General features: G+C 43.6%; 1 protein-coding gene across 1 annotated transcript; it reads right to left on the reverse strand.

The window, feature by feature from the left end:
• Positions 1–248: 248 nt before the first annotated feature.
• On the reverse strand, positions 249–9,054 carry LOC142210306 (uncharacterized). Its single transcript, XM_075279378.1, has 5 exons — positions 8,890–9,054; positions 7,046–7,152; positions 5,742–5,875; positions 5,174–5,547; positions 249–4,764 (listed from the first exon to the last, which is right to left on the reverse strand). The coding sequence occupies exons 2-5, from the start codon at positions 7,105–7,107 to the stop codon at positions 4,651–4,653; spliced, it is 684 nt and encodes a 227-aa protein (XP_075135479.1). The 5' UTR covers positions 7,108–7,152; positions 8,890–9,054; the 3' UTR covers positions 249–4,650.
• Positions 9,055–11,273: the final 2,219 nt, after the last annotated feature.

An 11,273-nucleotide genomic window follows, 5' to 3' on the forward strand; every position in this document is an offset into this window, starting at 1 on the left:
GATATATGCTGCTAGCTATGTAGAGAGACAATTGGGGCTTTGATGGGGACAAGTCAAGATATAACGTAGAGGTGGATGTTACTACCAGGCGGCTGTACCTGCAGCAAGTTTCTGATCCTCATATAATACATGGTCACCATTCATGTACATTATTACGCTTCAAAGAAGTTCCATTGTGGAACCGAAATGTTCTCTGAGCAATGCAACTTTTCACTTATTAGGAATAAAGATTTGCAAAAAACACAAAATATGCTTTAAAAGTTTATTTTATACAAAAATATATTTTAACCAACATTCACAAATTATAGACACAAAGAAGGAAGGATATAAAACATCCTCTTATGCTATAAACAAGATCAAGACTCTAAAAAGCCGAAAGTTATGGCGTCCTCCAAACTGGAAGAAGCCTTCTTATTCTCACTCACATCATCCTGTAAGGTTTATAATGAGTATGAAGATATATAACATTAGAAAAAAAAAAATCCCATAATATATATTTTCCAAAACCTAAAGAAAGTTCTCTTCTGACAGGTCTCGGTATAAGGATTTTAAAGGTTTTTTTTTTTTTTTTTTTTATCATAGAGATGTATCCCCTATCAGCTAGACACCAAATCACAGGGGGTCCAGTCAAAGGGATGTTACTGGAGCGCCGATCACGGGCTACACTCGAGTTTCATTGGCATGGCATACTTAGGGGCTCCCTAATGATCACAACAGGGACTCCAAAGTGGACCCTTAAGGATAAAACCCTAGTAAGATGGTGAAAAAGATGAACAATCCTGTTCTCTCATAAATCGTATTTACAACAGTCATATATACAGTATATACCCTATTGTAAATATACATATGGACACTGACTACATATATACAAATGGCGGATTCCAGTTTTAGAGGACTTTATACTTTCACTTTTCGACTCGACAAGTCTAGTGAAGCTGCAGGCACTGACTGTGCAAAGGCAATGGATTGTTATCCTGGAAAATGGTTTTCTCCAGACCATCGTGTGCCATACACAAACATTATATATGGGCAGCTCTCCTCATTGTTTTGTATAGATTGTGAATGTATAAATTCCACTAGAAGCGGAATCACGCCCTAAAGGGACTTCTTACCCCCAAGCTCTGGCATCCATGTCCTAAGACGTTGTGATGCATTAACTACGACTTCACCTGAACATGGTCATCACAAGGACTATAGAAGGTGTCAAAACCACCAATCTATAGAGCTTAGCTAGTGAGAAGTCCCCTCTGAAAGTGCAATGCTGTTATTTAGAAATCACATTTGGAAGACGAGAACCGTGTGCAGCTGTCACCTGCTCTGAAGTGAATACCTTTGCTCTGTGAGACACATAAGAACATGAAGGCAAAGGTTTGAGAGTCCCAAAGTCTTGGAACAATTCCTATGCACTGTATACACGTAGCAAACAGTAGTAGAAACTGCACACGTCACGTTATAGGAATCCTGAATGTGCTCTTGGCATATCCAAGCATAATAATTCAGGGACGCTTATTCAACATGAGGAGATCCAAAGTCACCTGGATCTAGTAAGCGCCTACAGTTATACCGAGTGGATAAATGCTGCTTTTAGAAAGTGCAATTCTAGTAAACTGCTTTATACAGGCATATTTCACTCCACGAGCAAGTAAACTGTAGGCAATATTTCTGGAAGCTAGGATAGAACACAAAAAACAAAAGTGCGACTACTCTGGGTGCAACTTTGTGGTCAGTATTTCTTACACAGAATTGAAGTCTCGATAGTCAGACAGAACATCTGCTGAAAGTGGCCACCAGGTCAAAGAGCAGTCTAGTATAGATGAGTAGATGCTGAGCTTGGGAGGGGATATATTCTATCTAATGGTCTCCCCCACCCAGTCTCGGCACTGCTGACTGACACTTCGGTTTACATACACGTACAGCACTCTGCATGCTGAGATAAAAAAGGGAAACCCACAGGCTTTTGATTTTCTCATAAAAATCCTGAAGTCATAGACCACTTTTTATTCCCAAACTCAGCATCTATCCCTGCATACTGCCACCAAACACTGCTTGGTGAAAAATTAATTTTCTGTATTACAGAAATATATGATGAAAAAAAAAACAGGACACTTCAGATTTTGTGAAAATTCTTGCATTGATATTACAATGGGAACTGAGCTGCAGTACCGGCCACTAGACAGGGACCGCTGGGCAATGTATAATATGGGCGTTGGAAGAGGGCCCAATATACATGATCTGTGCGAGAGCAACCGGCTGCTCCCACCGATCAGATAGTGACAGGCCATAGAAACACCAAATCCTGGCCAGCTCCTTCTAGCTAGTAAAGCTGACGCTACTTTCAATGAGCCAAGAACTTTCACAAAAGGTCGGAGATGCCCTTTAATGCAAAGCTCCACTTTTGAGCAGAATCTTACAGTTTTATATATAATGTGACGTCACGAACTCCATTCTGAAAAATCTACATAAATTCTTCCGCTGTCACGTCTGCTACAGAGTCCTAGCACATTATGTCAGCAGTGCTGACCGCTGTCAGGCCTTGATGGGAATGGAGAAGACGTCACAAGTTTTTCCCGTGTGTAGGACATGTACGCTCGGCTGTGTGAATGTCACTCGCTGCGTTATAGTGAGTTGCGATGCAGCCAGCTCCGATCGGCCACATTGCTATAGTTCATTGCTTTACAGCTTACTATGGCAGCGAGTAACATCCACACAGCCAGGGATACATATCTCACACATGCACAAGACTCGTGTGAATACGGCCCAAATTAAATCTCACACAACGCTATGTGCGGTCCTAAACTGTAAGGTGTTCAGAAGCGGAGCCAGGTCTCATCTCCTCCACTTGTATTAAATGGTCACCACCTCTAGGCAGAAACAAGCCACGAACCGCATCATATACAATATATATCCATGGACATGAAAACATTTAAAGCAAGTGGAGGAAATTAAACATCTTGGTTTTTTTTGGGACTATAACATGGATGACTTATCTTTACGCTAAGTCATCAGTATCAGGTTAGTGACGGCCCAACAACAGGCACCCTGCTGATCAGGTGTTTAAAGCAGCCACAGTGCTGCCACCATTTTCGCTCCACAGACCTGTGGCAGCATGTACAGGATAGCCTGTGTGCAGCTCAGTCCCATGGGACCAAGCACAGCCGCCATGTTTGGAACTACCGTATGCTTGGTAAGCCTTAAAAATGCAGCAGAGCTTGTCATCAAAAAAACGATCAGCAGTGGTGCTAGTGTTGGACCAGCACCGATCTGATATCGATGACATATCCTAAGGATAAGTCATCAATATTGTAGTCTCAAAGTTTTTTTTTTTTTTTTTAAAGGCTAAGGCCCCACATTGCGTAAACACAGCAGAAAAAAAATAAAACGCTATGTTTACATTATCAGCAAAGAGAGTGAGATTCTGGTTAATCTAATCCCGACTTTGGGGTATAAGAAAAAAAAAAAAAAAGCTGCATTTTTAAAAACACAGCATGTTCATTTGAGCTGCAGAATCACAACCATTTTCCTCAAGGGGGGAAAAAAAAAGTGGAGCCTTAGACAAAAAAATAAAACTTTTTTTTTTTTTTTTTACAATTCTAACCTTACAGACTTCTTTTAACAGACCATAAAAAACTAATTATCAGTCACAGAAAACTGTCACGTGACTATATCCTTCTAAGAATGGTGCTGGTCCTTACCAAGGAACTCTTAAGTTAGGATCATAAAAAAAAAAAAAAAAAAAAAAAAAAAAAAATTCTGGTTAACGTTACTGTGCTCACGTTGCGACCACTTGTTCGCTGCATCAATACAACTGAAGCCAGCTCTCCGACCGATGTGCCCTTTGTGCCGCTGTCATGTCCTGGTGGTGTATATATATCCTGTTACAATGGTTCTTTATTCTGTAACAGGAGATATATACACTGCAAGGAAATGACAGCGAGTAACAGTAAGTTCACACACATAACACATTTTGCGGCAGAAATTTTTGTGACTAAGAATCGCTGCCATTCGTCTTAAGGGTTCTTGAAGTTATCCATGTGCAGGCCTACAAAACAACCCCATTGAGATGAATGAAGCGATTTTCACTCACAACGTTCTGCAACAAAATCTATTGCGTGTGAATGCGCTCTTAAAGGGAAAAGTCATTTGGATTAATTTATCCATTAAAAGCAACCTACTGTTACCTAAGGAGTCCGGTACGGTCAAGCTACAAACATAGGGTCAGCCATAGGAGTTAGCATTAGGGTTATTCAATGAATAAAGAGACCCCGTCAGCTGGTTTGGGACCACAAACACGAGGATGCCATTACGCTTCTGAGGTTTAGGGTCTCAACCCTATGGAACTTAATCTTCTCCGGTGACAAGCTGAGAGGTCTGATCACCGAAGTCTGTGGCAGCACATAAGCCCACAGTGCAGGAAAGAAAGTTACCCACAGCACCCTGAAGGTTTAGTGGTCCCAATCCAGCTGACTGGTTCCCTTTCATATATCAGATCCATAGGAAACAGTCACTGCCACTGATCAGCCAATCACAGGAGCTGAAGTTGCGCTGGTACCAGCACCGCTCCGTGCACCATTTACCAGGTTCTGAATAAATTGGGGCACTTTTTTTTTTTTCTTGCTAAAAGCACTTTTGCCTTTGATTCCGCTTTATGGTTTAAGACAGAAAAAGCAGGAAATCTTCAAACTCATCAGCACTTTTGTTCACAAAATCTCTTGTACTTTGTTCGATCTTCTGTACTTCTTCATCTTGTTCCAGAAATTCTTCATCCTGCAAGTGGGAACAAAGATAAGAAGTTAAAGGGAGTCGGTCACCAAGAAACTTGTTCCAGCAGCCAATTTCCATAAATTTCTCAGAACATACAAGTAAAGGTACGTACAGCATTCAAGTCGTGGCCTCTACAACATCATATAATTGGTAAATTTTTCCCCAGCGCCATATACAAGGAGAATGAAAGCCTTTAAGGTGTTTCCAACATGCAAATTTTTAATATACACTCTGTGGAGCTAATGGAGGATGACTGAGTAACCTTACAGGTTATCTAGACTGTGCAAATAGTTGTATAAATAAGACGTCAGAACTGTTCAGCCTTTTAGCCAAGTCTAGTTCTTGCCTCAGCCCTTAGAAGGGCCTGAACATAAATTTTAAAAAGGAACAATAAGACCCAGTCGCATCTTACCTCATCGCTGCATTCAGGATAAAGATACGACTTGTACACTTTCTTTTTGCCGTTGTTCACAAATTCTTGCAGGTTTTTGGCTATGAACTGCAGCACCTCGTCACTGTAAGCGTAGATGTGTCCATCCTCTCCCACCAGTATGATCCACTGCGTACAGGGCTTCAGAACCTCACGGTTCTCTAGTGTGCCAAAGACCTGCATTTTGGTTGTTTTGGGAAGATACAGCTCTTCCCAGGCTTCTTGCATAAATGTCTGTCCCATGTAAACGGTGCCGCTGAGATCACACAATGACAGGTAACTGTCGCTGTTCTTCCACGTTACTGTCTTGCCTTTATGGTTCTTGACAAATTTTGAGACGGCTTCAAGGTTCTTCTCTGTTACACAAGAAAATATAAAATACGAGATTAACTGTAAGATAACAATAGAGAACCCACAAATACACAAGCACTTATATGGGGTTATCCAGGTTAACACCGGACCAATCCGCTTGTCCTTTTTTACAGGACGGGTGCCAGAAGCAGAAAGCTCTGTCTAAAGGACCACTCATTATTATATCGACATTGCTTACCATCCTTTTCCAAGTCCTTAATGAGTTCCGATAAGCTGTCTGGGGGACACGGCTCCTCGATAAATTCATACACGTCACAATCAGAGATGGTGTTTCCATTTGTAGTACTGTATAACTTGTTCAGTTTATTATTCCTAGGAAAGGAAATACGAGATGAAACTAAAGAAACCTGGAGCTTTCGTTTTATTGACCACAATTATTAAAGCCATCTGTGACACGCCAAAACCGTGGAGAATCTGATGCGAACACCTAGCAGGGAATTGCTTTGCTGACTGACATGCGAAGAAAGTCGTAAAGCGGTATTCACATCTCAGTAGGTTATCCCTGTCTGCTTCTGTGTTCCAGCATGACACAGTAACCTGAACACAATGGAGATCATGGCGGGTTTCTCACAAGTGTTCAGACCATAGAAACTTCCTGCATTTATAGTTGGAATGACTGATTAAGAAAACAGCCATCACCACTAAGATGGTTAGAAAAAAAATCTTAAACTTTAAATTTAGATTTGTAGGTGTTTAAAAAAATATGTACTGTGCGTAGCAGACAATGGACAGCTAAAAGGGAGTCTACCACCATCAAAATGGTTTATGAACCACTTGCATGCTGTTGTAGGGGTGGATAGTGACATAGCAAGCAGAACTGGTTTTTGTTTCAAGGTGCAAAGTTGTTGCACAGAAAATGAACTATGCAAGTGAGCCGCTCAGTGGACCCAGGGCATGGCAGTGTCTGCTAGAGCACCCAATTCTTGTCCATCAACACTGCACATCAGGGGACCTGTCAAGATTTATGTTAGGGGACAGTGCCGAGTGGCAACCACAGGTTAAAGGGGATTTCCAAAACGTCTATACTGATGAATTCTGATAGGATCACTAGAATCCAAAACCCACAAGGGTCCCTGTTGAAGAGGTGGCAGTGTTCGGAAGAGTGCTGTGGTCTCTTCACTGAATACCAAGTACTGTGCTGCGCGCTGCATAAGGACTGCGCTTGGTTTTGAAGGTCAGTCCCATTCACTTGAATGGGACTGAGCAGCTGCTGCACCACATGAGTCAGGAATGTGATGTCATTAGTTACAAATTGTGCCGCAAACCTCTCAAAACAGCTGATTGACGAGGCCCTGGCCCCCTACTGATCACCTAGCGCAAGGACAGGTCATTTACATACAAGTCACAGAAATCCCAGGCTATGCTAAATAGCTCAATTGTATAGGCAGTAACAGCTCACTGTAAAGCATTGCAGTGACCAGAACAAAACATGGCGTGCGTATAAGTACAAGAACAATCAGCTTCTGCCAAGTATGTACTCACCACTGTGTACTGTCATCTGTGCACTTCGATAGAGAGGTCTCTAGATGGAAGGATAAAGGCATTGTGTTCCGGGATTTATACAACTTAGCAATGGCTTCCACCCTCGTCTGGTAAAACACACAAAACAAAATAGACAGGTTAGGCTACATTCACATTTCCATACTTAGGCTAAGGCCCCACGTTGCAAGAAATGCAGAAAAAAAAATACATGAACTTTCCTGCAATGTGGGGACTTAAAGGGATTGTCGAGGGGCAGTAAGGTGTTTAGCTTAGGGTGGAAGTATTGTTTTACCCCCCAGACAACCCCTTTAAGAATAATATCAGAACTATAACTAGATCATTTGTGGATGAAAGATTGGTCATACAGGACTGACTTCTTTTCAGATTTGTGTAATCAGTTGACAGCTCGTAGAAAAATTTTACCCAATAAACTTTAGTACTGGATAAATACGCCCATGTTCATTAAGTTTTATATACCACGTATAGGCTCTTTAAAGGGCTTTCCAGCCGACGATGCATAATACCCACCGATCACTAGGGATGATTTTAACGAAACCGAACAAATAACGATTCCCTTTGGACGAACCAAAATGGCTGCCCCAAAGCCAATTTAAGATGTGGTTTGTCCCAAAAACAAGAACCACCCAAAAGAATTATCAAGAGGTTCATCCATCAGATCAGCTTGTGGCCCACAATACAACGGTATTTACATTTATTACGCTGGGTTCACACCATCACCCAATTTCCGTTTTTACAGGTTTCAGTCTTCTGCCGACAGAAGACAGAAACCTGACAGACCGTGTCCGGCCGTGAGCGCTTTGTGTTCTCTGCGGCGAAACCGTTTTTTAACTGGACACAAAGTCCTGCATGTCCGACTTTGTGTCCGGTAAAAAAACGGAAACCTGTATACCGGGCGCAGATGTGAACGAGCCTTTAGCTGCAACGCAGGCAGCATGACAAACAGCACTTTGACCATATGCCAAACTCGGCACGTAGCCCCAGCCTTAAAAGGAAATTCATTTACTTAGACACGGCAAAGACCTTTAGTCGCCACAAAGTGGACCATTAAGTTACGTTTAGCCGTTACTATCGACCATGACTATATACATTATAAGAAAACGTTTCGATCTGTGCCGGAGTTTCCAGAAAAACCGGACTATTTTATCCACTGACGTCTATGACAAACCGAAGCCCCCACACCGACTCCTCCACGACAAACATGGTTCACACCAGCACTTGAACCCCGCTTTGTTTTTTTGTTTTTGGAGCATTTTCTACCTCTTTTTTAAGTGTATTAGGTTTCCGTTCGGGGGGGGGGGGGGGGGGTTTCTAACGGAAACCCGTGAATTTAGCCTAATTCACAAAAAAAATTCCAACGACATCACAAAAATAAAGCAATAAAATTAAACATCTAAATACGATATTAATACATCAAAATTTCAATTCTGAAGCCGGAGTCAGTAACTTTTTTTTCCGACCCCATTATCGTCTACGAGGACGCAACATTCGTTATTTCGGTCATCTGGTCCCACAATGGAGAAAAGGACACAGATGTGAACGCGCCCTTAGTATTACTGCGCCCCTACTTGGCAATAACAAACATAAAAGACGACAACCAAGGCAGTACCCCCTCTACCCCCTAGGGGGCGCCATGATAAATCTAAATTACCCCCAATATTTTCCACATAAAACATATAATCCAGTCACCCTATGATCAAATACCCTAAAACCAAGCAAAAAATTACAACAAACCTAAAGTAGGACCCAGCTCTGACTCTTATCGGTCCCAACAACAAGGCGACGCCGCCATTTTAGAAGTATTAAAAAATAAAATCTGTACTCACCTAAAGACAGAGGAAATGTTACCGGCTCGTGTAGTTGTGGAGAAGAGATAGACGTGTATACATAAGGATATACTCGGGAGAACCGGCCCTGTATATCACTATGTATATACGTCTAACGCTGCTACCAAATCCTCTGATGGCTGAGAAAGGTATGCCTCGCTCTCCTAAGATGGCGCCCGCAGAGCTGAACCCCAGGTCACGTGGCCCCGCCCCAGCCAATCACACGCCGCACACTAAGTTTCGTTTACCAGACGTGACGCAGATAGAGAAAGGGCGGGAAAGAGGACGGGCCGATGTTAGGGCTTGTCATCCCTGAGGGGAGGGCGCCATTACTTACAGACGTGTACTGGAAATTAGTGGTCACCCTGAAGCTGCACTGCTATATCTGACATGGCAGCAAAGGCTGTGCCCCTTTATAGTATAGTTAGCCATTACTGAATTAGCCTTATCTTTCAACTATTACCTCATGTATGAGGGCTGTGGTAACGTGTCACATTACGAAGGGCTAGTTAACACGGGACATGGAATGCCGTGTTTTGGTCCTGATTGGAATTAGAATTGGACCAAAATGCATCAGTCGCGGCTTCCCGCTCCGGAGTAGGCTGAAATGAATGGGGCGCTGTCGCGAGGCGGACGCCGGGGCTGACTCAGCCGCGAAATCCGCCTGATGAAAGGACAGCGTGTTTTTTTTTTTGGTGAGTCGGAACGTACCGATCACGGAAACAAAGAAGCTAACGGTCTACATAGACCTCCATTGTGAGGGGGTGGATTTGGCGCCAGAATCTACCCCCTCTTGCCCCGTGTGAACGAACCCTAAAAAAGTGACATCCTAGTCTCAACTTTTTGGACAGAGGGGGACCTTTTATTTATTTTGCTTACGCTAGGTTCACACCTGCGTTCTTCTTTCCGTTCTGTGCTTTCCGTCTTCTGCATGCCAGAAGACGGAAAGCACAGACCGGGTGCGGCGGTGAGCGTTTTATGCTCTCCGCCGCGAAACCGGATTTTTTTTATCCGGACACAGAGTACTGCATGTCCGACTCTGTGTCCAGATTATAAAACCCGGTTTCGCGGCGGAGAGCATAAAACGCTCACGGCCGGACATCTCTCTCACCCATTCAAATGAATGGGTGAGAGAGACTCCTGCAGGTTTCCGTCTCCTGCCTCTGTTTTAGGCACGAAACGGAAACCTGCATAACGGAGTTCACAACGCTGATGTGAACGAGCACTGTCTTATATTGCGCCATCGTTTTCCACAGCGCTTTATGTAGGCGCTAAGGTTGCGTTCTTTCGCGTCAAATTCCTCTTCCATTCTGTGGATTGGCTGTCGCCCAGAGGCGTAGCTACTTGTACGGCGCAGGAGGGGTAAAGGTATGTGCACATGGAGGAAAAAGCTGCGGAAACCTTTTCCTCCTTGTGAACATACCGTGTGGCTAGCTGCGACGGGATGCTGATGCCAGCAGATGTTGCGGCATCTCGTGCCTGAATGGGAGCAGGTCTCACGACGCGGCTGATTCATATGCGGCAAGATAGGTCGTGTTGCTTCTTGTTTCCGCTACTGGGGAGCCGTTTTTGGCGGTGGATTTTGAGGCAGATTCCAAGTCAAAATCTGCTGCCAAAAAACTGTGAACTAGCCCAAGACGTTCAAGAGGGCCCCCAACTTTGGTATATCGATATTATCATTATATGGTGACTGTAAAGTGGTATATATCGGCTATACAGATGATTTAGGTGGGAGCACAATCCGCTCTAAGTATCAAGGTATTGCAGTCCAAATGAGGGCGAGTTCACATCTGCGCCCTGGTCTCCGCTTTTAGTTTCCGTGTTCTGCCAACAGGTGATGGAAACCTGGCAGACCGTGAGCACCTGTGAACGTTTTTTGGTCTGTGCGGCGAAACAGTTTTTTTTAACCGGACACAAAGTACTGCATGTCCAACTTTATGTCTGGTATAAACGGTTTCGCTAACGGGTGGACACTTTGTAAACCCAGTCAAATGAATGGGTTTGAAATATGACTGCCGATTTCCGTCTCCTGTCCAGTTTCTTGGGCAGAAGACAGAAACTGAAAGCGGAGACTCGGACGCAGGTGTGAAACCACCCTTAAAGGCATTCTACCACTAAACCCACATTTTTTCTAATTACCACGTCGGAATAGCCTTAAGAAAGGCTATTCGTATCTTACTTTTAGACGTTTTCTCCACCGCAGCGTTCCTTAGAAATAACAATTTTTTACCGGTATGCTAATGAGCTCTCCACAGCAATGAGGGCGGGCCCCAGCGCTCAAACGGCGATGGGGACGTCCCCACTGCTGCCCGAGAGCTCTGTTCCAGCGCCACCTCCATCTTCAGCTGCAACCCCGCCTCTTCTGTCTTCCGACATTTTTGGGA

The sequence above is a fragment of the Leptodactylus fuscus genome, chromosome 6 (assembly GCF_031893055.1).
Source record: "Leptodactylus fuscus isolate aLepFus1 chromosome 6, aLepFus1.hap2, whole genome shotgun sequence".
NCBI lineage: Eukaryota > Metazoa > Chordata > Amphibia > Anura > Leptodactylidae > Leptodactylus > Leptodactylus fuscus.